Source organism: Chiloscyllium plagiosum, chromosome 2, assembly GCF_004010195.1.
Source record: "Chiloscyllium plagiosum isolate BGI_BamShark_2017 chromosome 2, ASM401019v2, whole genome shotgun sequence".
NCBI lineage: Eukaryota > Metazoa > Chordata > Chondrichthyes > Orectolobiformes > Hemiscylliidae > Chiloscyllium > Chiloscyllium plagiosum.
In genome coordinates, this window is record NC_057711.1 from 66,395,738 (window position 1) to 66,423,675 (window position 27,938).

The window sequence follows — 27,938 nt, forward strand, 5'->3', positions numbered from 1 at the left end:
GTCAGGCTACATGCAGCCAAATGTTCAAGATGCCTTTCCTCACTAGTGTTATGGAATGGTGGAATTTGTGTAGTTCTGATATTTTGGTATATTACAAGTTCCGTTTCTGTCATAGTACCATAGAACTATAGAAATGATACAGGACAGAAGGGGGCCATTTGGCCCGGATGCCCTTTCAAATTCTGTCTTTCTGCAGACAGTCCATAGCCTTGCAGCTTACAGCAGTTAACGTGCAGGTCCAGTGACTTTTTAAAAAGACTTTAGGGACTGTGCCTCCACCACCAACTCAGGAAGCGAATTCCAGACACCCACTCCTTCTGCCTAAAACGTTTTTCCTCATGTCTTCTCTACTCCGTCTGCCACTTAGCCTGAGTCTATGACCCCTGGTTTTTGTACTCTCTACTAAGGTAAATAGGTTCCCCTTGGCTACTCTATCCCTATCCCTCTCAATTTTGCATACTTCAATCATATCACCCCTCAGCCTTCAATGTTCCAGGGAGAACAACACCTATCTCTAATCCATTCTCGTAGCTACAGTCTCCAGCCCTGGCAACATTCTACTAAATCTTCTCTGCACTCTCTCTAGAGCAATTATGTACTTCCTGTAATATTGTGTTATGTCCCCTCTAGCATTTTAAAAAAATGTATGAAGAATTCTGACTGCAATGTTTGAAGATCTATAATAACCATAACATAAATAAAAAGGAAGAAAGATATAAATTGATAAAAAGAAAGAAACAAATGTTTCAAAAATCTTTCGCTTCATCTCAACTTCGGATAATACTAAATGGTAGCTTCTTCTCCAGTGTATAAAAAGCCACACTATACAATAACTTCATTATATATCCAATGCAAAGACAAGCAAAGCAAAATAATATGAGCCTCTACAAAATCTGAAGGGAACAAAGTACATTCAAAATGTATTCTCGCAAGTTTTCAAATAAAAGTACCACAATAAAAGGTGATTAAAATCCTAATTTTCATAATAGTTAATAAACATCTTCATTAGCAATTAACAAAAACCAGAAATTGCTGCAAAAACACAGCAGGTCTGGCTGCATATATGGAGTGAAAGCAGAGCTAATGTTTTGGGTCCAGCGACCAATCTTCAGAAAAAGGATCACTGGACACGAAACATTAAATCTACTTCCTCTCCACAGATTCTGCCAGACCTGCTGCATCTTCAAGCAATTTCTGTTTTTGTTTCTGATTTCCAACATTCTCAGCTCTTTACTTTTTTTGTTTAATATGGTATACAACTTTATTCTCTTGCCTCAGTAACTGATAAACCCTTTCTACCATTTCTGTGTTGAAATGGTCCCTGGTCTGAAGTCGAGTTTGTCTGCCCAAGGAATGCCCATATGACATTTCATTGACTGAAAATCTGATCACTGATGTATTCTCTTTCATTGTAAGCTGCGCATCATACAATGATACTACTTCTGAATTTGACTAGCTCATATTGAGATAATTTTGATCAAGGCTAACTTTAAATTTTAACAAGGGTGAAACAATGGCTGACTTTCCCTTTTCCAAGTCTGAAGTCCAAGATTAATGTCCTACTACCAACTCAACCAAGGCAGTTAATTCAACCAAGGCCAGGTTATTGAGTCCCTATCACGATCTCTGGTTGATCATATAGAAAAAAACAAATATACACTTTATTTTTAAAAGATACTGAAGCAATGTTTTGCTGCGATATTGTAATCTAATACGTACTTGCTTTGGGAAGCGGAAAAGAGAATTTCCATAAAACATCCCCTTGGCCTGGCTCCACGTTCCATCGATGATGATAATATTATATGGGGACAGTGATGAGTCAAGTTCAAGTTCTTCTAGGTTCTTTGCCTCAGGTCCAGGATATAGGATAAATGTACTAAGACTTTGGCAAACAGCTGCGAGTTCAGGATGCCTTTAAAATTAAAGAAATAAACTTTTCAGTCATTTTTACAAGTGTTTTATATTTTTCTTCTCTTTTAAAATGAACAGTTACATATGTCACATACTATTTGATCTCCTCAAACAATGTTTGCAATAAATTATTTAAAGGCTAATTTTCCATTTGGTCCTCCCATCAGCTAACAAACCTATGCAGTAGCCAGAAGCTCCAAGACTCCATATCAACCTGCCAAAGGACTCAACATCTATTTTTAGCCAGGTTCCATTTTCTGGGTTTTCTTGGATTGCTATTGGTCGACAGAGAGTTCTGATAACTAAGTGACTTTTAGGTTACTCCTCTGTTTGGATGCCCCATGGATGAATGTAATGGAAAGGCCAATCGTCTACAAACAACAAAAAACATTATCGAGTTTTGAGAAGAAGCATATTATTGCCGCTCACATCAGCAGCATAAGTCACTGCTTGTATCGAGTATTTCAATATTATGGATAGGATCTCTTGCCACCTTACCTGAAATTGTACACATTAGGGGAAGTCAGGGAGCGAGAATAGGAGAAAGCAATGACTGCTAGGGAAGTGACTCATTTGTCAGTTGAGATCAAAGAATTATTTTGCATCTGGCTATAATTTCTTGGCCTGATTAAAGTGTTCAAATGTGAAGCCCATTAGATCTCAATTGAACATTACCTTCAGCCTAATTAGAATACCACCCCACTGCAGGTAAAGGCACAGTCCTGCTCAATTTAGGAAGTTAAGGGAAATCTGTGCTAGTTAGTTCAGGCAGCAAATCAACTAAATCAATCTTTGACCCTTCCCTCTTTGCTCTATCTGGGAACTAAGTGCTTTCTATGGACTGTAAGGAATGAAATATGCAGGCACAGATTCCAATTGTAGATAGTAAGTAGAAGAAGGTTTACATCTTAATAATATTTTCCTTATAAGATGCAGAACAAAATATTTTTCTCTGTTAAGCAGGCATGCCTGAGTCACAAGATTGTGGGTTTAATGCCAGGACTTGACTCTCAATTCACTAACCAACTGAGAAATTCTCCAAGTGCTGTCTTTCAGATGACATATTAAGTTGTTTCCTGGTCAAGTGAATGTAAATATCATATGGCAAAATTCAAAGAGTAAGATCTCTATTAGTATCCTGGTCAACATTTCTAGAGAACCAACATCACCAAAATCAAATAAATTAATCCCTGATCTCAGTTCTTTTTTCCCCGTAGGATCTTGTATGCATATTTTCAGTTGCTGACATCACAGTGATTACTATTCAGAAATGATTCAATCCAGTTTTTAATTTCATAATGTACTTTCTCTTTGCATTTTATTTATCTAAAACCAGCTAAAATGTTTCTAGCATATTCAAAATAAACAATTACTAGTTCCTAAAATCAGACCTTTAAACTGAAGGTTTTGTTTATTTTTCTGTACTAGCTGATTACCTGAGGTATTGATTATGCACAGTCTTAAGCAGAAATTCAATGATCATGTGCTAACATGGTTACACAGACTGTTCAAATCCAAGCATACAATTAAATTAAATCACAAGGTCAATTCAAAGCTAATTATTCTTTTTGATGGATTCTCTGGACTGGCAGTTACTTGACTCCTTTCTTTATTAATTCAAGAATATCCAAATTACCTCAATTCAAGAAAAACAGCAGTAAATAATAACGTCTCTGTATATTTAGAGAACGGAGGATTTGTTATTTGTTACTGTTTTATGTGCAGCATACTGTTTATATAAGTTATATCATGGAAATTAATGAACATAAACTATTGTTGCATATGTAATATAGAGTACTTATTTAGTTTATTGACTAAAAAAAATTGCCAAAAGGGTTTTGTTATTTTCTCTTTATTTACTTCTTGAAGTAATTGCCACCCACTAGGCCAATCGTCTACAAACAACAAAAAACATTAGCGAGTTTTGAGAAGAAGCATATTATTGCCACTCACATCAGCAGCATAAGTCACTGCTTGTATCGAGTATTTCAATATTATGGACAGGATCTCTTGCCACCTTACCTGAAATTGTACACATTAGGGCAAGTCAGGGAGTGAGAGTAGGAGAAAGCGATGACTGCTAGGGAAGTGGCTCTTCTGTCAGTTGAGATCAAAGAATTATTTTGCATCTGGCTGTAATTTCTTGGCCTGATTAAAGTGTTCAAATGTGAAGCCCATTAGATCTCAACCATGGGGGTTGGGAATAGGAAATGGAAGGCAGAGTTCAGGGTTTGGCCCTAAGATTTGTCTGCCTCCTGGTTTTCTCTCCCTGCCTGACCTCATCATCATGACCATTACCTCCTCTGGGCCACTCTTCCACTCCCTGCTGCGAGATCCTATACATACGCACTGTTGAGGGTTCTCGCACTTCAGACTGCTGGGACACTTTGCAGTCTTAGCAGTGGGCATCACTCAAGATGGCACTGTTGGGACCATGTAGCTACCATTTGGACTGACAGCTGCTAGGTCCATGTAGTGGGGCTTCCTCGTGAATGAGAGGCAGAAATACCACCTCGAGCACTCTCCGGAGACGTTTTACTCATAAAATACTGTCCCAAGTTGGGGAAACTTTTGTTTTTCCCAACTTGTAGTAACTGTACTGCTAATACTCAGAAGAAATCATTCTCGCCAAATTTATGGCATAGTCTTTCTTTACTAAATAATATCCTATATACTACTTAAATGTGAGTGAAAACTACAGAAAACCTGGTAATTTTGGATAAAAATATGCAAAGCGTTATGATTCTTTATAATTTTTGCAGACTCTAGTCAGTTGTACAACAGAAGGAAAAATGCAGTGTGTGTAGTGCTATGTAACTAAAAAAGCTACATTCTACAAAGTAGCTGGACATGAACTACCATGAGAATAAAGGGAACAGATAGAGGCCAAATTCAAACATCAATGAAATCACAAACCTTTTTCACCCTGTTACTGTAAAAGAAATCAGATCTTTGATGATGCACATAGAACAATTTTATGGAATATTGCATCATATACTATAATAGCTTCACATGGTTCTACTTTTGATCCTTTGTTGAGATAGTTAAACAAGATAGACAGAGAAAGACCTCGGGGCCTCCATGCTGGTAACAGGAAAATTAAACTAGGGTCCCTTCTGTCCGTTAGTCAAAACTGCCATGGGAAGCATTAATAATAAAAGCAAAATACTGTTGAAGCTGGAAATCTGAAACAAACTGAGAATACTGGAGAAACTCAACAGATCCAGCAGCATCTGGGACGAAATAAATAGTTTGATATTTCAAGTCTGATATAACTCTTCTTCAGTTCTGAAAAACATCCTGATTCACAGAAAATGGACATTTGATACAAAAAAGGGAGAAAGCTCAAATCTAATAATTTATTCTCAGAAACTGCAACCTTATTAGAAAAAAAAATCAGTGTTGATGGCAATAGTAACCACTCATGAGGGCCAAGTTTTTCAATGTACTTCACAGACTGAGACAGTTTAGGTGGTGTCAAGAGATTGCTGCTATTTATATTACTGCTGTTGGCATTTTTTGCAAGCTTACGTGATCAATTGCAAGTTTCCCAGCTGTCAAAACAGGTTCACATAGGATTGAGATCTGCTCAAGCATGTTCTTACAACTTTCATAGTAAATATGAGCAGGAGTAGGCTATTCAACCCTTTGAGCCTGCTCCAGCATGCAACTTGATCATGGCTAACCATCCAATTGGTATCCTGCTCCTGCTTTCACCCCATATCTTTTGATCCCTTTAGTCCTAAGAACTACACCTTAGTCCTCCTTGAAAAAATTCAAAATTCTGGCCTCCTGTTTTTATTTTCTGTGGCCGTGAATTCCACACTCTCATCACTTTGAGTGCCACATTTCACATTTGTTGCAGCTCATGGTACAGCATTCTTTTTGCTCTCTTTTCTTCGAGAAAGATATTTGGTACTAACACTTATTAGTATGGCCTCAACCTTGGTATCCTTTAAGTTGTACAGGATCTTGCTGTTCAAAATGTTGCCAAGTTCTTTAATGTGCAAGATGGATATCAGGTATTTAAGAGCAAGCTTATCAAAATGTTGGATATTTTTAAAGTAACATACACAAGATTATTATCAATAAAAGGGTAGTGAGACCCCAACAATCCAAAAGACATTTAGCTATGTTAACTTGAATGTTCACCAATTTGAAACATGCTTACTTAGTTAGCATTTCCAACTTCAACAATATTTCACCATCTATTAGTGTATCAGTCTGACTATATATAATTGAAACGAATACACCTGTTGAAACCATTTTGACAATTATTAAATATCAATAATTAGTTTGGGGAAATACCTTTTTTTGGAATTGGTTGATACATGGTCTCTGCTTTCTTCAGGCTTCCTGGCCTTATATTTGAGCATAACTTTAACATAAATCAATACTCCAAAGGAGTGAAAATTTTGGGAGAAAAATAAAATAATTCTTTCCAAAAAACAAGTGGAATACTTTATCAGTAATTTAACTACATTATTCAATTCTAATTGTCAGATTTGTTACTTCTGAATAGTCAACAGAACATTGATAAGTTAACAATGTGGCATTTCTGTGGGTGTCTATATTTTGCACTGGGCTTATATTTTTAAGTTATTAATATAAGTCAATGTTGGACTTACTCAAAAGGGAATAAAAGTTAAAATTATACAATGTGAAGCATCACTGTGAAGAAAGTAGAACAGATGCTTTCTGGTTCAAACAAATGCATTTGTTCCCAAAAGAATAATTACTGCATTCAGGTGGCTAATTATACTCTACTAGAAGTTGCAGATATTGCTCCTAAAGGTATATAATTAGATTCTCTAGACATCTATACTTGTTTTACTATATTTGATTTTAATGTCTTCAAGTCCAGAAGAAAGAACAGATTAATGCCTTTGAGAGCATTGGAATACTTCCAATCATTCGACATTATGTGCAAAATTTTTAATTTACACCAAATATCACCAAGTGAAATAACCAAAGAACTGCAGATGCTGGAATTCAGTAACAACATCAGGAGTTGCTGAAAAACTCAACAGGTCAGGGAGGATCTGTGTAAAGAAAGCAGAGTTAAGGTCTTGGGTCCCTTCTTCAGAATGGATAGTAGCTAGGAAAAGGTTGGTATATATGCTAGAGAAGGACTGAGGAGAGGGGGAAAGGGTAAATGATAGGTGGAGATGCAGCTTAGAGAGAAAGAGAAAAACAGATTGGCTGACAAAGTGTGGGGGATCATTACTGGCTGATAATGGGTTGTTTGTGGTAGCAGCCCATGTGATGATAAGGCCTGTTGTGTGGGAGTTGGGCTAGACAAGGGAGAAGGTGCTCAGGCCCTGAAATTATTGTACTTGATATTGAGTCCAGAAGGTTGTGGGTTCCCAAGTGAAAAATGAAATGCTGTTCTTCCAGCTTGCACTGAGCTTCATTGGAGCACTGCAGCAAGCCCAAGACAGGTACATTGGCCAGGAAACACAGTGGTGTGTTAAAATGGCAGACAACTGAAAGCTCAGGACAGCACATAGATGTTCTGTAAAGTAGTTGCCCATCTACTTACGCTTTGTCTCCCCACTGTAGAGCAGACCAGACTGTCAGCAGTGAATACAGCAGACTAGATTGAGTTAAGTGCATGTAAAGCCCTGCTTCCCCTAGGAGGTGTCTGGGACCTTGGATGGTAAGAAGGGAGCAAGTAAATGGGCAGGTCTTACACCTTCTTCAATTGGATGGGAAGGTGCTGTGGGAGCATGGGGAAATGTTGGAAGTGAAGGAATACACCAAGGTGTCCCAGAGGGGAACAATCCCTGTGGAAGGCTAACAAGGGAGGACGCTGAATATGCCTTAGTGGTGGCATCCCACTGGAGGTGACAGAAATGTCAGCTTATGATCCTTTTGATATGGATACTTGTGGAATGGTAGGTGAGAATGATAGGGATCTTAATGCTGTTGTGGGAGGGGACGGAGGCGGTGAGTGACCTACTATGGTAGGTAGGTCAGACACAGCTGACAGCCCTGTCAACCACAGTGGCGGAGAACCCCCGGTTGAGGAAAAAGGAGGACATTTGCGAGGTCCCCTTATTGAAGGAAGTAGGAGAATGGAATGTAGTCTTTACGGAAGCAGGGTGTGAGGGTGTATAGTCAAGGTAACTGTTGGGGTTGGCGGGTTTCTAGAGATATCGGTGGCCAGCCTATACCTAGAAATAGGAACAAAGATGTCGAGGAAGGGAAGGGAGAAGTTGGAGATGGACCAGGTGAGGGTGAGAGCAAGGTGGAAATTGAAAGCAAAATTGATTATTTTTTCTAATTCTGAATGAGAATGAAGCAGCACTGATGATGTCATCAACGTACTGGAGAAAGAGTTGTTCCATGTACCTCGTAAAGAGATAGGCATAACTGGGGACCATGTGAGTACCCATGGCTACACCTTTGACCTAAACAAAGTAAGAGGAGTTAAAAGAGAAATTGTTTTGGGTGAGGACAAGTTTGGCCAGGTAAAGGGTGGCAGTGGAGGATGAGGACGGTTCCAGGAAGAAGTGGCGAACCCAGACTATCTGGATGGGGACTGTGTAAAGAGATTGCATGTCTGTGATAAAAAGAGGAGCTGGCAGGAGCCCGCAAATTAGAAATTCTGAAACTGGTGTAAAGTGTCAGAAGAAGAATGGATGTAAGTGGGAAGCCATTGTACAAGGGGAGAAAATAAATCGAGTTGAGGTAGGAAGAAACGAGTTCTGTGGATCAGAAGCAGGTAGAAACAATGGATCTGCCCAGGCAGCTGGCAATCCTGTGGACTTTGGAAAGGAGGTAGAAATAGGTTGTACGGGATTGGGGCCTATGAGCTTGGAGGCACCAGGACAGAGATCAATGGATAAAATGACACTAGTGACTGTTGTGGACATAATGGTCTGGTGTTCCATAGTGGGGTCATGGTCTATGGGGAGATAGGAGGAGGTATTTGAGAGTTGGCACCCAGCCTCTGCAATGTAGAGATCAGTCCGCCAGACTGCAACAGCGCCACTCCTGTCAGCAGGCTTAATTACAAAGTTAGGATTGGATCGGAGAGCATAGAATGCAGTCACTTCAGAGGGAGATGGGTTGGGATAATTGGGGGGTGGGGCAGCAAGGGGGGTACAGAGAGATTGAGGTGACCAATATCACGTTGACAGTTCTCAATGAACAGTTGGAGGGTCAGTAAAAGGCTTGTGGGAGGAGTCTATGTGGAGGGAGCAAATTGGAAGTGGATGAAGAGATCTGTCCAAGAAACAGGGACGGAGGTGAAGGCGTCAGAAGAAGAGTTCAATATCATGTTGTGCCCAAATGTTATTGAATTGGGGGCGCGGAGGGATAGACCCTTGCTGAGTATAGAATGTTCAGTATCAGAGAGCAGGAGATGAGAAGAGTTAGTAAATACATGATAGGAGACGGGGATGGTTTATTTTCCTTTCATGCATTAAAGAACTCAAGATGCAACAATTCAGGGACACCCACACTTCCACCTCTCCTCTCTCCCACCCTTCCCTCTGACTCCATCCTCTCTCATTTGGAATAGTGTCCGAGATACATCAGTTCCAAGAAAGCATGTTATTGCAGCTTTGAAGATCTTCTGCAATGTCAATGAATGAAATGTTTAATGTGTAGGGTCAATGACAACCAATATAAACAGCATGGCAACTGGTTTAATCTAGACTTCAGAACAGAAGGTTCGAAGTTTTACTTCAAAAATATCTCTGTTGGGAGCTTAAGTATTTACAATGTTCATTAACAGTTTGGATAATGACATTAAAAAGTCAAATATCCAAATTTGCTGACAGCACCAAATTGGGCAACAACGTAGGCAATGTTGACAACATCATAAAATTACAATAGGATACCAACAGATGAGGTGAATGGGCAAAGCTGTAGCAGGTGGATTTTAAGGTAAACAAGTGTGAGGTCATCCATTTTGGACCTAGAAAGGATAGATCACGATTTTCTTTTAAAGAAGAGGATGCTAAATGAAATTTGGGGGTTTAGGTGCATAGCTCTTTGAAATGTCACAAACAAATGCAGAAAATAATCAATGCTGGCCCTCATATCTAAAGGGTTAGGGCATAGGGATGCAGATGTTATATTACAGTAATACAGTTAAGCCCGACTTAGAGTACTGTGAGCAGATCTGGGCACCATACCTGAGAAAGGATATTTTGGCCCTGAAGGGAGATCAGCACAGGTTTACAAGGATGATACCTGGACTTCAAGGGTTATGAGGAGATTTTAGACAAATTAGCCTTTGTTCTCTAGAATTTAGAAGGCTGAGTCTTCAGGACATGACAGGGAGAGACAGGGTAAAGATAAACTATTTCCACTGGTTGAAGATTCTAGAACAAAGGGTATAAGTCTAAAGATTAGGGCCAGGCCATTCAGGAGAGATGTTAGAAAGTGTTTCTCCAAGGAAAGTGTAGTGAAGGTTTGGAACTCTCTTCCTCAAACAACGGTTGATGTCATATCAATTGTTAAATTTAAATCTGAGACAGACAACTTTTTATTAAGCAATGGTATCAAGGGATATGGGCCCAAGGCATGCATACGGAGTTAGATCACAAATCAGCCATGATCTTATTGAATGACAGACCAGGCTTGAGGGGCTGAATGGCCTACAATGTAGCTCTGAGTTCAATTCAGAGCATAGAACAAGCTCTACTCATCGGGGAATCAACTACATTTAGGGAAACCATAACCTCAGCAGAGGTGGTTTCTACTTTGCGAAACTTTCACGCTAGAAGTATTTATATAGAAACCTTCAAATTGTTAGAACAAACAAAGTTTTGACCAATCAGAACTGTAAACTGTTCACACCATCAGACTCAGAAATCGTACAAACCATTTTCAACAGTCCAAAGTCCAAAGTCAAAAAAAGAGTAATGTGTCAGTTAAGTAAGAATTTAAAAGCTGAGATCGGAATTTGATTGAGTCTCTGTAACTGGTGGTATTGAGAAATAGTCTAAGTGCAAGTTGCATCAAACTTTTGGCTACAAGGCCTAGCAGGTTTTCTCATCCGATGTAACTAATGGATCAAAGAAATGTATCAACAAAGTTGAAATGGTGAATTTATAATGAAACTTAGGGTGGTGTCACTGTTTACAAATAATTGAAAAATGAACAGTTCGAGAAACACCATGCAAGGTTTCCTGGTAAAGTTGTGAAATACTCCATAAGACAAACAGAGACAGAATGTTATAGAGGTCAGAAAGACATGGGCTACGGTGAGAAATCTGAGCTATCAAGTCAGGTGAGGGGACTTTAGCCATGTTGCTTGAAAAGTCCAGCATGGCCTATTCTGAAATCAGGAGCCTCTGTTAGTATTTTTCAACAGAGTTCCAGACTCCAGATGAGATTTTTGCTAGGCAGTGGCGAGATGACTATTAAAGGGGATTATTACTTTTGCCACCCTAATTAACTGCAGATTTATCTCATTAACATGCAGCCACCATGGGCGTGTACCACATACCCATGGAACTTGCTAACTTCTCTGCGCCATGGCACATCTCTGATCCATTTATAGTATGATTCTGCTCTTTAAAGCTGCCTCTTGGGTTGCATTGGCAATTATTATTGCAATACTGCTGTGTAGGGGCAAGCATTTAGATGATGGATTGAAGCAGGCTACCTGGACAGTTCGTTTGCCCTCTTTAAGGTTCACTGACTTTGAACTTACCTGGATGCTTGCAGAATCCTTGCCTTGCCTTGACGTTTTGCAACTTTCCCCCTCAGCCAGAATTGTCAGTCTTTCAGATTAATTCTGAGTCGAGAGTGTGGTGCTGGAAAAGCACAGCAAGTCAGGCAGCATCCGAGGAGCAGGAGAATTGACGTTTTGGGTAGGAACCCTTCATCAGGAATGAGGCTAGTGAACCGAGGGGGTGGAGAGATAAATGGGAGGATCAGAGTGAGATAGGTAGATGTAGGTGGGGGAGTGATGGTGATAGGTTGGAGAGGAGGGTGGAGTGGATAGGTGGGAAGGAAGATGGACAGGTAGGAAAGGGCATGCCAGGTGTCATGTGGTTAGGGTGTGGCGATAGAGGAGGCCCAGGGCCTGTATGTCCTTGGCAGAGTGGGGGGGGAGTTAAAGTGTTCGGCCACAGGGCGGTGGGTGTTGGTTGGTACGGGTGTCCCAGAGATGTTCTCTGAAGCGCTCTACTTGCAGATCCTGGGCCTCCTCCATCGCCACACCCTAACTATAGGACACCTGGAGGAAGAATGCCTCATCTTCTGCTTTGGGACCTTTCAAACACACAGCATAAATGTGGACTTCACTAGTTTCTAGTTTCCCCATTTCCCCCACCTTATCCCAGTTCCAATCTTCCAACTTGGCACCGCCCTCACGACCTGTCCTACCTGTCCATCTTGCTTCCCACCTATCCGATCCACCCTCCTCTCCAATCTATCACCATTATTCCCACCTCCATCTCCCTATCACACTCTCACAGTGACCTTCCCCCCAGCCCCACCCCATTGGCTCTCAAGCTTCATTCCTGATGAAGGGCCCTTGCCGAAACGTCGATTGTCCTGTTCCTTGGATGCTGCCTGACCTGCTGTGCTTTTTTCCAGCATCACATTCTCGACTCTGATCTTCAGCATCTGCAGTGCTCACTTTCTCTTCAGATTAATTCTGTCTTGCCTTGTTGACTAGTACAGACACAAAGCCAGAAAACCTTATGTGATTGTTAGCAGGCCTCAGTCAAGTCAGGGGCAGCCCATAAAACAGTCCAGCAACTTGGACACAGTCAGTTAGCTACTTGGGGTGTCAGGGTCAGGTTTATCTAAGGAGCGAGGAATCAAATGCCAGGTCACCAGGCGTCTGTGTTGACTCCTTCTGCCCTATTGTGGGTTGTTTCCTCCTGGAATAAGAGAAAGGAAATTAGTAAAGATATTAAAAAAGAAGTGGTTGGCACAGCTATTAGTACTGGCCCAAGTGGAGCAAAAGTGCAGAATTGTCCTGAGTAGACAGTGCAGAGGACATGCAAGGTTAATAGTATAGAGGTGTTGGAGTGAGGAGAGCAAGTGAGGGAAAGTTTTGCATGCGATAAAGAGTGTGGTTGAGCATGATCCTTGCTGGGAAGTGGATGCACCAGAAGACATAGCAGAGACCAGATAGTGGCATTTATCTGTTGAATGTGAGGTGGTCATTGGTATTTTCCGTACACTGCTCGATATTCCTCCAGATGGCTGAGATTGCATTGATCTGGGCGTCAATCTTGGACCAGGCCGGCAGGGTCTGGTGTCATGGCTTCCCTAACCAGTCTTGGAGGAAAGGGCAGTCCTCCCCTACACACCACACAACTGTACCTCTAGGTGCCTAATTCTATCATTTCTCAGGTAAATGTAGAGAAAGGTGCATGGCAGTTCCAGACTGATGGAACTTGTCCAGCTGAGCAACAGCCTTTTAAATACGGCGATGGTGAAAGGGATGCTGATTTCTGAGTAGTAGTGAGTTCCTCCAACTTTGGTGAATAGTAGCATTAGGCTAGCATTAACAAGAGGGGCACATAGGGCAGGGCAGGTATTTATCTACAAATGGTTTCATTAAATATTACATCAAGTAATGCTGTTCAATTGATCACACCATGTGGCAGATATTTCTGTTTTTATTTGAATCACAATGCTTATTCAAAGCATAACTTACTTTGTATGGTATAATAAGTTACAGTCAGTTGTGTTTATTGAAATATTCTTGCAGCATTATTTACCAGATTCTTTTCCAAATAACTGGTATAAATTCATTTATCAGAAATTTACTAAGTTATCTTTCCACTGCTTGTAATTTTCACTGTACACATCAGGAATTGAGAAATACTTTTAATAAATGAGATGCATGAAATGCCAAACCAATAAAAATAGCTGACTGTAATGCTACATGGATCAGCAGTGTTGCTGTCAAAGCCAGCTTTCATTTGAGCAGCAGTTTTGCCATGTTGAATAAGACAACACCATTAAAAGTGGGCAACTGGGATCAGCAACTGTTGACAGCTTTACATTTGGGCTTGTAGCTAGTTGTGAGAGACCTTCACTTGGAGAAGCTGGCAAAACAAGTACACATTAAAATATTTGATGACTTTGGTGTTATGAATTGATCCCACAGATTTAATAGGCCAAAACCCCAACTGAACAGCTTTGACTTGTCCTAAAACAGCAACTCTTAAGTTGGATAGTGATTACCATTAATATGTTCCCTTTAATTTTTTTTTGTCAGAACTGAACAAAAGCCAGTCTTCAGTCTATGAGAAAACAGAACAATTAGAGTTTTCACATTAACACAAGCTTGTTTCACAAACTTGATTGAATTTTTTGAAGAAGTAACAAAGAGGATTGATGAGGGCAGAGTAGTAGACGTGATCTAGACTTCAGTAAGGCATTTGACAAGATTCCCCATGGGAGGCTGGTTAGCAAGATTAGATCTCTCGGAATACAGGGAGAACTAGCCACTTGGATACAGAACTGGCTCAAAGGTAGAAGACAGAGGGTGGTGGCAGAGGATTGCTTTTCAGACTAGAGGCCTCTGACCAGTGGAGTGTCACAAGGAATGGTGGCACACTGCTGGTCAGAGGCCTCCAGCTTTTGCTGGGTCCATTGCTTTTCATCGTTTATATAAACGTTTTGTGAACATAGGCGGTATAGTTAGTAAGTTTGCAGATGACACCAAAATTAGATCCGTAGTGGACAGTGAAGGTTATCTCAGAGTTCAACAGAATCTTGATCAGATGGGCCAATAGGCTGAGGAGTGACAGATGGAGTTTAACTTAGCTAAATACAAGGTGCTGCATTTTGGAAATGCAAATCAGAGCAGGACTTATGCACTTAATGCTTAGGTTGTCGGGAGTGTTGCTGAACAAAGAGACCTAGGAGTGCAGGTTCATAGACCCTTGAAAGTGGAGTCACAGGTAGATAGGATAGTGAAGGCGGCTTTTGGTATGCTTTTCTTTATTGGTCAGAGTATTGAGTACAGGAGTTGGCAGGTCATGTTGCAGCTATGCAGGACATTGGTTAGGCCACTGTTGGAATATTGCATGCAATTCTGGTCTCCTTCCTGTGTAAGAGTTGAAAGGGTTCAGAAAAGACTTACAAGGATGTTGCCAGGGTTGGAAGATTTGAACTATAGGGAGATGTTGAATAGGCTGGGGCTGTTTTCCCTGGAGCGTCGGAGGCTGATGGAGTGACCTTATAGAGGTTTATAAAATCATGAGGGGCATGGATAGGATAAATAGACAAAGTCTTTTCTATGGTGTGGGAGAGTCCAGAACTAGAGGGCATAGGTTTAGGGTGAGAGGAGAAAGATATAAAAGAGATCTAAGAGGCAACTTTTTCACTTAGAGGGTGGTACGTGTATGGAATGAGTTGCTAGAGGAAGTGGTGGAGGCTGACACAATTGCAACATTTAAAAGACATCTGGATGAGTATGAGTATATGAATAGGAAGGCTCTGGAGGGATATGGGCCAGGTGCTGGCAGTTGGGACTAGATTGGGTTGGGATATCTGGTTCAGCATGGACAAGTTTGACCAATGGGTCTGTTTCCACACTGTACAGAGTCATGGATTTATGAAAAGCATTTCAAACACTGGCGAATAAAAACCATGACAACCTTGAACACATATTACATTTTAATAAATATTCTTGGTTACAAACGTTTTTTTGGTATTTACCAGGAAAGGTGTGAAAGTGGGAAAACTGTCGCTGTTCAGGAGTTCTGAAATAAAAATTTGTTGAAAAGAAATGTCACCAAATTTGGAACTGTGGTCACAGTGACTTGTGCACAATGTGATGTCTGACTGACCTACAGCAGCTCTTCAAGTTTCACCCTTCTAAAAAGCAGTGAATAAGAATCATCTGGAAGTGTCTTTTTGTCTCTCCATTTGATTTTAAGTTAAGACGACTTGCACACATTTGTCTATCATAGCTCATTCTAACAGGTCTAGATTTGAACATAATGCCATATGCTATTCCTCAACCAGCAAAAAAGAATAAAGTCTCAACAGGATGATAGCTATGAACATCAATTACCAGAGCCATTAAAAGTATACTCAGTTATCATTGTTTCCCTTTAATGTACTTAATACAATAATGACAACATATTCATTTAAATTGTAAGTTTCACTTTAACATTGTTTGTCATAGACTTTCTATTCCTATCTTTTAGCTGTTTTGGTTTAGATTCTTATTCTCATCTACCAGTAATGGTGTTCTCTTTTTTCCTACTGGCATTAGGCAAGCTCCAATGAATACAGCTACTTCAATTCCAGTTTTTTATTTTTACCTTTTCTACACGTTAGTACAATATATTTAACTACAAACTGACAGAATGATTGTTGGACTCACAGGATAACAAAAGCTTTCAACAAAAGCCAAATAAGGATCTGTTTAACAATAAATTTCTCATCCTTGTTTGTTTAAAAACATATGGTCCACATTACAATCGGATCTGGAATGATGAAAGATTGGTCAAATCACAGTAAACATTTATATTAGATAATTATAATATTTTTAAAACAAAAAAATCCTTGTGTGCAAGCAGGATTGGCAATGGCAATATTTCTTGCCTAAACTAAATTGTCCTTGAGGTGGTGTTAGTTGTTAGTGTTACTTGCTTGAACTACTGCAATCAGGGAGATAGAGGTATATTCAGTGCTGTTGGAGGGAGTCACAAGGTTTCAGTTTGGCGACTGTAGTAACAACATATCTTTTCTAAGCTAGAATAGTACATGATCTGGAGGGGAGTTTCCAGGGGTTGGTGTTCCCATGTATCAAATGCCCCTGATCTTCAAGATGGTAAAGGCCACAAGTTTGGATGACAGTGGGGGAGAGGCTTGGTGAGTTGCTGCAGTACAGTCCATAGACAGTATACACAGCAGCCATTGTGCATCTTGCAGTAGAAGGAGTGAATGTTTATGACGATAGATGAATGGATGTCTTGGATGCTGTAGAGTGTCTTGAGAGTTGTTGGAACTGCACACAGCCAGGCATTCCATCACACTACTGACTTGTGATGAGTAGTTGTTGGAATGTTGAGGCATTGGACAGGCTTTAAGGATGTACTCATCACAGAATTCTCTGCCTTTGACCTGCTCATTGAATCACTGTATTAATAATGCTACTCTAGTAAAGTTTCTGGATAATGATAAACCTAGGATGCTGATTGGGAAATTCAGTAATGGTAATGCATTGAATGTCAAGAAGAGATTAATTTCTTTCTTGTTGAAGATGGCCATTACCTGGCACTTTTGGAGATGAATATCATTTGCTACTTATTAATGTTAAATGCCTGAATGTTGTTTCAGGTCTCGCTATATGCAGCAGAGACTGCTTAAGTACCAGAGGAGTGGTTGTGCAATTAGTGAGCATTTTCACTTCTGACCTCATCACAGGATCTCAGAATTATTATGGTGCATAAGGAGGACATTTGGCCCAGCGTGCCTGAACTGAGATCTAGTACCAATCTCTTGCCCCTTCCAGATATCCCTGTACACCACTAATATTCAAAGACCATCCAATGCTCTCTTCAATGCCTCAGTTGAACCTGCTTCTACCATATTTATTCTACCTGCATTCCATACACTAACAACTTGCCTTGTTAACTAAGAGCCAATAACCTCTTCAAGACTTCTTCCTTATTAATTTTGATCCCTTTGAGTGACAATTTCTTCTTTTTTATGTTAGAGGATAGATAACTGATCAAGCAGCTGAAGATGTTTGGGCTGAGCACACTGATTCACAGTAGTCAGTACTGTCAGCTGTTTTGTGACATCCTATGGAGTCAATTGTATTATGTTAAGCCTGACAAATGCAGCAGTGATGTCTTGGGGTTGTGGTGATTAGCCTTCAACAGCCAGAATGATCTTCTTTAATGCTAGGTATGACTCCAATCAGTACAAGAGTTTTCTCTCAGTTCCTGATGACTTAAATTTTGCTTATGTTGAGTTCCAGAAGAAATTAGTCAGAGATTTTCTGCATGATTAATATCCAGTATCAGGAGATCATAATTTAAGAATTCTCATTGCAACTGAATCATTAATATATTGTGGTTCGTTAGAAAAATACAATGCTGCTTTATAGCTTCATAGGCTAGATCAAATTTAACTGGAAACAGTACTAGTTCCTCTGTTTTATTTACTGAAGTAGTGTATGCGTTCAAATTTTTTTACGTTGACCAACACTGCTATGTAATTTAATTTTGAACAACTTCAATTGAATGAATGTTAGTCAAATAAATTTGGAAAGTGGAGTTAATTTGTCAGTCAGAAACTTCACAAACATGTAAAAGACCCAAGTATCAAGCATTTTTCAAATTGCTTCATTAGATTTCTGCAGAACATTTGCAAACTCCCTGACAATTCCTAGAAAAATGGTGATCCTTCACAGAAACTAGCAACCATAGAATATTCCTCAGGGTTAAATGGCAAAAACAGCAGTAATGTATACTGGGGTTAGGCAACATCCAGCCAACAGGGCATTAAGAGTAGCTATGAGCACTGGAGACAGTAATAATACATTTGGGCCCTTGCAGAGTCACAGGATCTGTGTATTAAATAAAGTTAATCATTAAGCCAAGTTAGTAAAGTAGAGCTACATCACTGACATTGGCTCAACAGCATGAAAAACATTTTCGGGTGTATACTGCCCAGAAAAAGAACAGGATAAATTTATCTGTATTTGGCCCAAAACCCTCTAAAGCTTTCCTATTCATGTACTTGTCCAAATATCATAGGTTGTATAGGACATTGGTAATGCCACTTTTGGAGTACTGTGTGCAGTTCTGGTCCCCCCATTATAGAAAGGATTTTATTAAACAGGAGAGGGTTCAGAAAAACCCATATCACTCCAAACCTTTCTTGTTCATGTACTTATCCAAACATCTTTTACATGTTGTAACTGTACCTACATCCACTCATTCCACACGCTAACCACTTCCCCTGTAAAAACGTTGCCTATATCTTATTAAAATTTTTCTCCTCTTACCTTAAAAATATGCCCCCTAATTTGAACTCCCCTATCTGAGGAAAAAGACCTTTGGTCATCACCTTATACATGCCCCTCACGATTATATAAACCTCAATAAGGTGAACCCCCAATCTCCTATGCTCCAGCAAAAACAAGTCTCAGCCTATCCAGCCTATTTTTATAACTTAAACCCTTCATTCCCAGCAATATCCTGGCAGATCTTTTCTGAACTAAAGGATGTCCAAAAGCAATTTTCAGCAAACAGAACCCTTCAGATATACAATTATGAAATAGTACAGATCGTTACCTGTCCTCACTAAAACGCCGACCAACAAAAACCTTGCATTTGTCAGCTGGAAGGCAGGCAGCTAGCAGAGGCACAGTTCGCAGTACTCGACTCCCCTGATTTAAGACAAATATATAGAGTATTCAGAGTTTTAAACCATTACATCGGAAAAAGTCTCAGTTTAGTTAACACAAATCTGTTCTCAAATAATGAGACTGTTGCAGCTTATGTTTTAACCTTCTGATTGTGAAATATAAGTGATCACAGAAGATTTGAGCGCGTAGTAGAAAATTCTCAAAGTGAGATGGGAATGGATTTGGAGGCGTTGTGTCAACAATTTCTTGCTTCTGGCCAGCATGGCACAGTTTTGCATTTGGTGTTTTTTCAGGAGGGTAGCTTCTGCTGGGTCAGCAGCACCTGCTAGCTGTACTGCATAGACAGTTAGGCTAATTAAAGAACCAATTGGGGGTACCATTTAACATCCCACCTGGATTTTACTGACAGGTCCTCCCCAGTGTGACTGTAGCCATCACATGGAATAGCGAAAGCCTCTGAGTAGTAGACCAGGGAGGCCAGAGCTACACTCAGCGATGCAGTCCAACACAGATCTGCTGGGCACTAAAGGGCCACAGCCACAGACCATCCTATATGAAGGTACTCTCCTTAAGCAAAAATGATGTGACCATAATACATTTTAATCCAGGTTTACACCGACATGAATGTGAGTTTTCTCAGACAGTTATGCTTTAAAATGTCTCTATGTTTCAATGTAAAGTAGAATAAAGGAGAGAGTTGCGTCGACAATTAGCTGAAGTGAGCTAGATGTCATTGGGACCAGGGACCAAGCCAAGTCCCATTGAGAGCACAGAAGCAGCTTTCAAACCTAGACACACACAAAAGGACAGCTGTCAGCAAACAAACAAATTTATTGATGTGGAGATCCTGGACAGACAGACATTGAGAAAGTGAGAGGGGCAGAGAGCGCGAGAGCGAGACAGACAAAGAGAAAGACAAGGAGGGAGAGAGGCAGAGAGAAAGACAAATATAGAGAAAAAGAGAGAAAAGCAGAAAAAGAAAGAAACACATACACATAGACAGACAGGCCCAAAGAAAAAGACAACAGAACAGCAGCTGCTGAGAAAAAAACTATTTTCTTTTAGCCACCAGGTAGCAGCTCATTCTCTGACTGAAGACATGGGAATTATAGAGATTTAAGGACGCTGGAAGATTTGTCATGGACAAGAGATGGAGTCGCCAGAGAGGACCTTGCATTTAAAAACAGCTCAGAATTCTCAGAACACATTAGATGGACTCCAGACATTATAACTCAGGAAAATTGGGAAAAATAAGTCTGTTGAAAGCTGCACGCAAGTTTGGATAGCTTTTTGTAAAGTCAATCATCCTGTCTTGAGGTGTAGTGTATTGTGGAAATGCAACAATTGTTTTTTTTGATTACGTTAAAGTTAATGGGGATATCATTCCTGCAGTTTGTGTATTAGTTACCAACTAGTCAATGTTTAGATGATGTTGATTTTAGTGAGTTTGTTACAGTAAAAGTCTTAAAGTGTGAAACCTTGTTGAGCTATTTACTCCCTTTTTCAAAAGTAAATTGGTCTCCACAGGGATTGTGACAAATTCTTCTCAGGGGACTCTCCAACACAATGGAATCTCCTACTTTTCCCAGTGAGGCTACAAACCAAACAGAGCCTTCGGCCTTCCTCTTGGTATTCCTGATTCCAGAGCCTGCCCACAGAATACCTACAGGAGTAATCCCTTAATTGGCTGCTTCTTTGATAAAATTCCACCAAAGTGCTGTCATGACAACTTCTGGAATTGAGACCAAATAAAATTCAGTTAAATTTAGATTTCATCCTAATCTGCCATCTTCCAAATTCCAAGACATTTGACTGAACAAATCTGTTCCCAGTGATGATCAAGGAAACTTACTCTTCCTGGATTTATTGGTAGGCTGGTGGAGGTGGGAGGTAGTTAAATAGGAAAATAATTAAATAATATTAATAATCTGTAATATTTCCACAACACTTAAGTTCTCTTTTTAACAAGGACATAAATAATAAAGAATGAAATCATATTCCATCATGCTTGTTGATTATAGCTGGTTACAGCACCAACATGCTTGTATTTGAGCAGCAATTTTCAATTTAAAAAAATGTTAATCTGTATATGAGCTAATCATGAACCTCACTGTTACTATAACAAATTTAAAAACAATAGTTTTTAATCAGATATTCAATTAACCTGGCAGTGAAGAATGTCTCTCAGACTTGTAATCGTAGCTTGTTCATTCTACTTGATAAATTAATTTAGTCAAGTAAATACAATTTTACTCACTGAGAAAATTCTTCCTTTCTCTTCACATTCTGTGCACTATCCTTTCATACAAATGAGAATTATTTCCTTCCACAAAATCTCCTACACCTGTGCTATTTAATTTATCGAGGCAGAACATAGCAGAACATAAATTTGTTCCGCGATCTGCACCCAGACTGCTCTGCAATTACCTTCCAAAATAAACACCTACGACTTAATACAATCAATTTTCCTTCTCCAGGTGAAGAAATCTCCATCATAATGCAATCGTCCACAGCCTAACTCTATCAAGAACTCATGCCCAATTGGCACTGTTGATAATTAACAACATGATTATACCTACCTGCAAAATTGTTTGCACAGTTGACAAACATTGATATATTTTCATGTTCATAGCTTTTCATTTAGGAGAGGACTGTATTAATGTGCTAAATATTACAAGTTAGTGAAGTAATTTATTTTCCTTTTAGCTATTTTACAACAATCAGAATTGACAGAAGCTTTCAAGTAAGTTTCTAGACTGTTCCTTCAAGTAAATTTGATAAAGCAGCAACAAACATTGAGTTTTGAAAGACAATGTTACAGGAGTGGTGTTGCTACCCATACTTCATCCAAGTGCATCATACAAAAAGTGATGCGAGGGATGGATTGACGACTTTACTGCAGAATAGCACTCCAAAGCTCAGTGCAGATAATGCAGTTTTTCTTCAATGATGTGTGGCCAACATCAAACATAAATGGGTTTCTGCTGAATTTTCAGTCACATACTTAACCCAAGACAATTTATCCAACCATCTGACTGCTCTTAGTTAATATTTCTCAAATTATCCTGACAAAGAAAAAACTGATGGATGTTTTGCTATTACTGAATCACGCTGCTCTTGTAAAGGTTGGACAAACCAGTCACTTCTAATATAGCATAATACATTAGATCCCCTGACATTTGCCTCAAGTAACAGTGTCAAATGCCTGGGAAGGGAAATTACACTGAAGGTCATTGCAGAAGGTTTCAGAACAGTAGAGATAATGATATATTATTGTGATGGGTGTGTGCAAATGGAAATGGGTGGAGAACCACTGCAAGCTTACATGTTTCTTCATAACTGCTGAGAAGCACTTGTGAAAATCACAGTTGATTCATATTTTCTGGTTTCCTTTTGTAGTTTCCGATGGTCTTACTCCTATTAGATGGCTGCTGACTTATGTCCCATCACCATAACCTTACTCACCTCTGCAGGATGCTGAACTATATACAGACACGTGGAGACATTCAGCGGATGCACTGGAAGGAATGGGCAGAGGCAAACCTTTTGAGGGCGGCTGCAATGAAAAAATAATGCTGGTCAATGTGTATAATATGAAAGAAGAAATATTGCTAACAGCTAGCCATAGAAACATGACAGTTATTTCTTTTTGAGGGCACAATCACATTTAGATGTCACATCTTGTTCAATGATAATTTTGTGTTTTATACAGGTTGCTCTGTTTTAACATGCGTTTTGTCAACGTGAATTTGCTGCAATATGATTGAAGAAGTGGGGATGCTATTCTTACAGTGCGAATTTTTAAAACATGTGTTGACTGTAACATAATTACAGCGCCAACACTTTAAGCGCTGTTTCTAAAGTGCGATTTTTCTATAAGGCAGGGTTGCACAATAATGCAGCCATCGCATTACAGAAGAACTGACTTTATATACTTTTAAGAAAATGCACTGGAAAGAAAAGGGAATTTCCTCTTATTTCTCAAACCTTAAGATAACCTAAAGGGTCAATACGTTCACGATCACAACAAAGTAACTGCACCTTTAGTTAAAGAACTTTGATGCCACTACTCAGGTACTCCAGTGAATAAGTCAGGCTAGCAACTGGAATCACATGTGTTCTACACTCTAAAACAAGCATATGCAAGATTAATACCACAGGAGGTCAATTTTTATCTATGTAATTAGCAAAAATAAATCATTTACATTTACGCAGCACCTCTTACTCAATTGGTCTCAAAGCACTTCACTTCATGAAATACTTTTAAATGTTCTCACTATTATAAAGTAGGAAATGTAGCAGTCACTTACACATAAGACTTCAAAGTAATCATGCTACCTACTTTTAATAGCGTTGATATATTATCTTGATTACAAAACCAGGAGAATTGATTTGATCTTCACCATTTAGTTCCATTGCATCCTCATAAGAGCAGGGGTCTCAGTTCATGGTGAGTCTGAAAGATGGTTTCACTCTCACCCTCAGTGACTCCATTACTGAAATGGCAGGTGAGATGATGTGTTCAAGTGTTTGGAGTAGAACTTCAAACCTTTTGTCTCAGAGACAAGAGTACACTACTGAACCGAGGCATATAAACTTACATCTGACTTATGGTTAAAAGGATGGAAACAAAGAACAGAAATACCAGTAGGAGTTAGAGATACTTGTCTGCTTTTTCAATCATTAACATGACCAATATTTGGAAGAATGGTCTACTTAGTAAGTAATTTTTTTCCGAGATCTATTATTAAAATGAAACATATTTATTTCTACTTTGTGTTGCATTTCAAATTAGGTTAACATGCTAATGTTCAATGAATATTAAAATAATTATGCTCAATTTGGGTCTCTGACATCTTCTGATTACCTCTTGCTTTACATTTTTTTAAGTTAATTCTGTCTGCAGAATTACCTGACCAAGGACATTGTCAAATTACAAACCATGAGGGATGGAGGCATCATAAAGTGATATGCAGAAAGGTTACTTAAATTGCAGTTGATCCAGAGGGGTGACATTGATTACAGATGTAACGTTATTCAGTGTAGCATCGTTAAGGATATATGCCCATGAGCTCATATAGAGATTGCTACACCCATAATTTCCAATTTTAAAAAAAATCAACCAAAATATGGACTAAAACATTTGAAATTTGTCCAAATGAATTACACAAAATTACTGACCTCAGCAAAAATAACAAAAGCTAATCTGTAATGTTGACAGATAAGAATTTGGCAGTACTAATAAAAAGAAACAAGTTGCATAAGTACAAGTTGAAATAACCATTATCAATTGTTCTTTTTAAATTGAAACTTTGAATTACGTGTTGTTTTTAATATTTGGATGAAGCATGAAATGGAAAGTAGGCAGTTTTTAATCATGGAAAGACAACAGGCAGACCTGCTCCATCATTCAATATGATCATGGTTAATCCTCTATCTCAACATCATACTCTCTCTCTCTTCTCTCTTGACATCTTTACTGTTCATAAATTTGCCTCATCTTCTTAGACATACTGACTGGGCCTCCAATGCCTAGTGGGGTAGCGAATTTACCACCCTTCGAGTGAAAAAAAAAAATTCCTCATCTCAGTCCTAAACATTCTACTCTGTATTCTGAGACTGTGACCACTTGTTCTAAAATCCCCAGCTAGAGGGATCATCCCTGCATCTAGTCTGTCCAACCCTATCAGAATCTTATATATGAGATCCTCGCTCATTCTTCTAAACTTCAATGAATACAGGTCTATTTTACCCAATTGCTTCTCATAAAACAGACCTTCTATCCCAGAAATCAGTCTGGTGAACCTTTACTGTTCTCCCCCTATGTGATGTATATTCTTACTTAGATAAGACAACCAAAATTGCATAGCGTACTCCAGGTGCAGTCTCATCAGTACCCATCCAGCTGCAGGAAGACATAAGTGTTCCTGTCCTCAAATATTCTCTTGCAATGAAGGCCATAAGATGCAACAACTAAAAGTTTGAATGACCATCAAGCCTGTTCTTCCATTCAATTATACCATTACTGATCTGATAATCCTCAACTCCAATTTCTTGCCTTTTCCAATAATTCTCAATTCTTTCATTAAAGATTTAGGGAAGAAATTCTTGCTTATCCATGACTTAAATGGGACACCCCTTTTTCTGAGATTAGCCTTCTAGCCTAGACTCTCCCTTAAGCAGAAACAATCTCTTTGCTACTACCCTGTCAAGCCCTCTAGTAAGCTTATGTTTCAATAAGATTGATTCCATTCTTTTCAACTCCAATGAGTATGGGCCCAACATATTCAAACATTCCTCATAAGTGAACTCCTCCACGCCTGCGAACAATCTAACGAACCTTTTCTGGACTGATCCAATGCCAGTATGCATTTCCATTGATAGGTGACCAAAGCTGTTCACAGTATACTAGATGATGTCTGAGTAGTGTCACATATAGCTTTAGCTGACATACCAGTTGCTTTCTGAACTGCTTCTTAAATCTTATGTGCTTGCTCCACTGACTGCTGTACAAGGACACATCAACATTGCCCAATCCATCTCAATTTGAACAATACACAACCATGCTGTTTTACCGACTAAAGCAGAAAGGTTTACATGTAACCACACAATACTGCATCTGCTAAAGTTGACCACATGCTCAACTTGATTGAATTATCTTAAAGCCTCTTTACATTCTCCCCACCACTCATGATCCCATGTATTTCTGTTTCTCAACAAACTTGGAAGTATACTTGATTCTCTCATCCAAACCGTTGATATATATTATGCATAGTCAGAGCCCAAGCACTGACCTTTGCAGTTCTCCAGTAGTTACTGTTTGCCAAATGTGGCAACCACATATCCCAGCATTTAAATCTGCATTTTGTTTTTTATTCTTTCTAATCCTTGAAAACAAGCCAACTCCTCCGGGGTCAAAAATTTTCACACAAGACCAAAATTACTCTTCCACATGTGAGTAGAGAAAATACATTTATATCCTTCAGATTACAGAATAAAAGTCTGTCAGTTAAGATAAAAAAATCTCTTTATTACACTATCTTAAAGAAAAAGTTTTGGGTCACGAAGTGCCAGCCAAAGAAACCACATTCAGCAATGAAGTATTTTTATAATCTGTAGAATGTAGTAAAAATACACAAACAGCGTAGGAACATGGTTAGCACTTATGAAACTACATATGGATTTTTAAAAATTATTCTCCGACTTTGTGAATTTTTTTCTTACCTATACGTGATAGTTATGTGAATTGTTGATGAATATTCAGTGGAACATAATGGAAAAATCCATTCAGTTTTACATTTATATTGTTGCTATTGCTACTATTGTAAATCAACAGTTATTACATAGCAGTGAAATTTCAACATTGTGGTCAGTCTGGCTTGTAGTCCAAATGATCAGCATAAATAAGTTTTCAATGTATCCAAAAGATTAGCCAGAAGCAGATGAACCTGTCATTCATTCATTCATCTGTTTCATTAGTGGTTGACAATCATTGCTGGTACAAAAATGTTGTCAGATATGCCTGTTTAACAGTCACTACACTCAAAGTCATTCATTATGCGAAGTGCTTTAAGAGATGATAGGAATTATATAAAGACAAGAGCTATTTAACATCTATCACACAGATATGTAACTTCACGGTTAACAACCAATTGCAAATTATACGATTGCACATTATCTTTAAGAATTTCAACCAATGATCACCTGCAGAGAGTAATATAATCAAAAACTTCAGCAAGATTAAAATGTGCTTTTGGACAAGTTATTAGTTCCTCACATTAGCCATTACAGATAATTTTCCATATTGGAAACCTGAATCCTTAATACAAATATTTGGAAAAATCATGAAGGTTTAGTTTTTAATCTCTAAAAGCCAACCGGCCAATGTCCAACAACAAACGATGAAGTTTAAAATATCATTGGAATGTTTGTTTAGGCAAAATACAGTGTTTAGTAAGTTGCTAATACTTCTTTTGCAACAGGGTCAAACAAGGTCTGCAATCAATTTATTTCACTCAAATGATTTGATCCTGTATGTTCCAGACCATTCCATAACTGACTAAACATGGACTATAAATTCACTTAGAACACACTTGGCAGAGTGTTCCTGCCTGACACAGTTTTACTAAAGCAATTGTCAGTTGTATTATTATTACCTTGGTGAAAAAAAAAACACTGGGCCTGGTTAATTCATCAGTATGAACATAACTTCAGAAAATTGATAATTTAGTGAATATATTATAACATGCAATATTTTTTAAATTGCCTCAAATTACAGTGCTTACCAGGAACAGATTTCTAACCACAATTAGATTTGGAAAACAACTCCACAATGTACTTCTGGAAATTTGTCAACAGTCCCATGGATACTGCACAAAAACATCATTAAAAATTCAGTGAAGAAAAATTTCATAAAACTAGCTATGAGGATGTTTTGGCTGGTATCCTAATGATATAATATCTGATTCCATATTTTTAATAGCTTTATAGTGACAAGTGGGATAGGCTTATAAGAAAAGCGCAGCAGGTCAGGCAGCATCCAAGGGGCAGGAGAATCGACGTTTCGGGCATGAGCCCTTCTTCAGGAATGAGTAAAGTGTGCCCAGCAGGCTAAGATAAAAGATAGGGAGGAGGGACTTGGGGGAGGGGCGTTGGAAATGCGATAGGTGGAAGGAGGTTAAGGTGAGGGTGATAGGCCAGA

General features: G+C 39.0%; 1 protein-coding gene across 1 annotated transcript in view; it reads right to left on the reverse strand.

Moving 5' to 3' along the window:
- The window catches only part of dtwd2 (DTW domain containing 2), a 110,027-nt gene that overhangs the window by 32,349 nt on the left and 49,740 nt on the right, over positions 1–27,938 (reverse strand). Inside the window, exons 2-4 of the mRNA XM_043711426.1 lie at positions 22,703–22,793; positions 19,164–19,258; positions 1,720–1,912 (exon numbers count right to left, since the gene is read on the reverse strand). Of these exons, the coding sequence (XP_043567361.1) occupies positions 1,720–1,912; positions 19,164–19,258; positions 22,703–22,793 (379 nt within the window). The remainder of the gene's footprint in view (positions 1–1,719; positions 1,913–19,163; positions 19,259–22,702; positions 22,794–27,938) is intronic.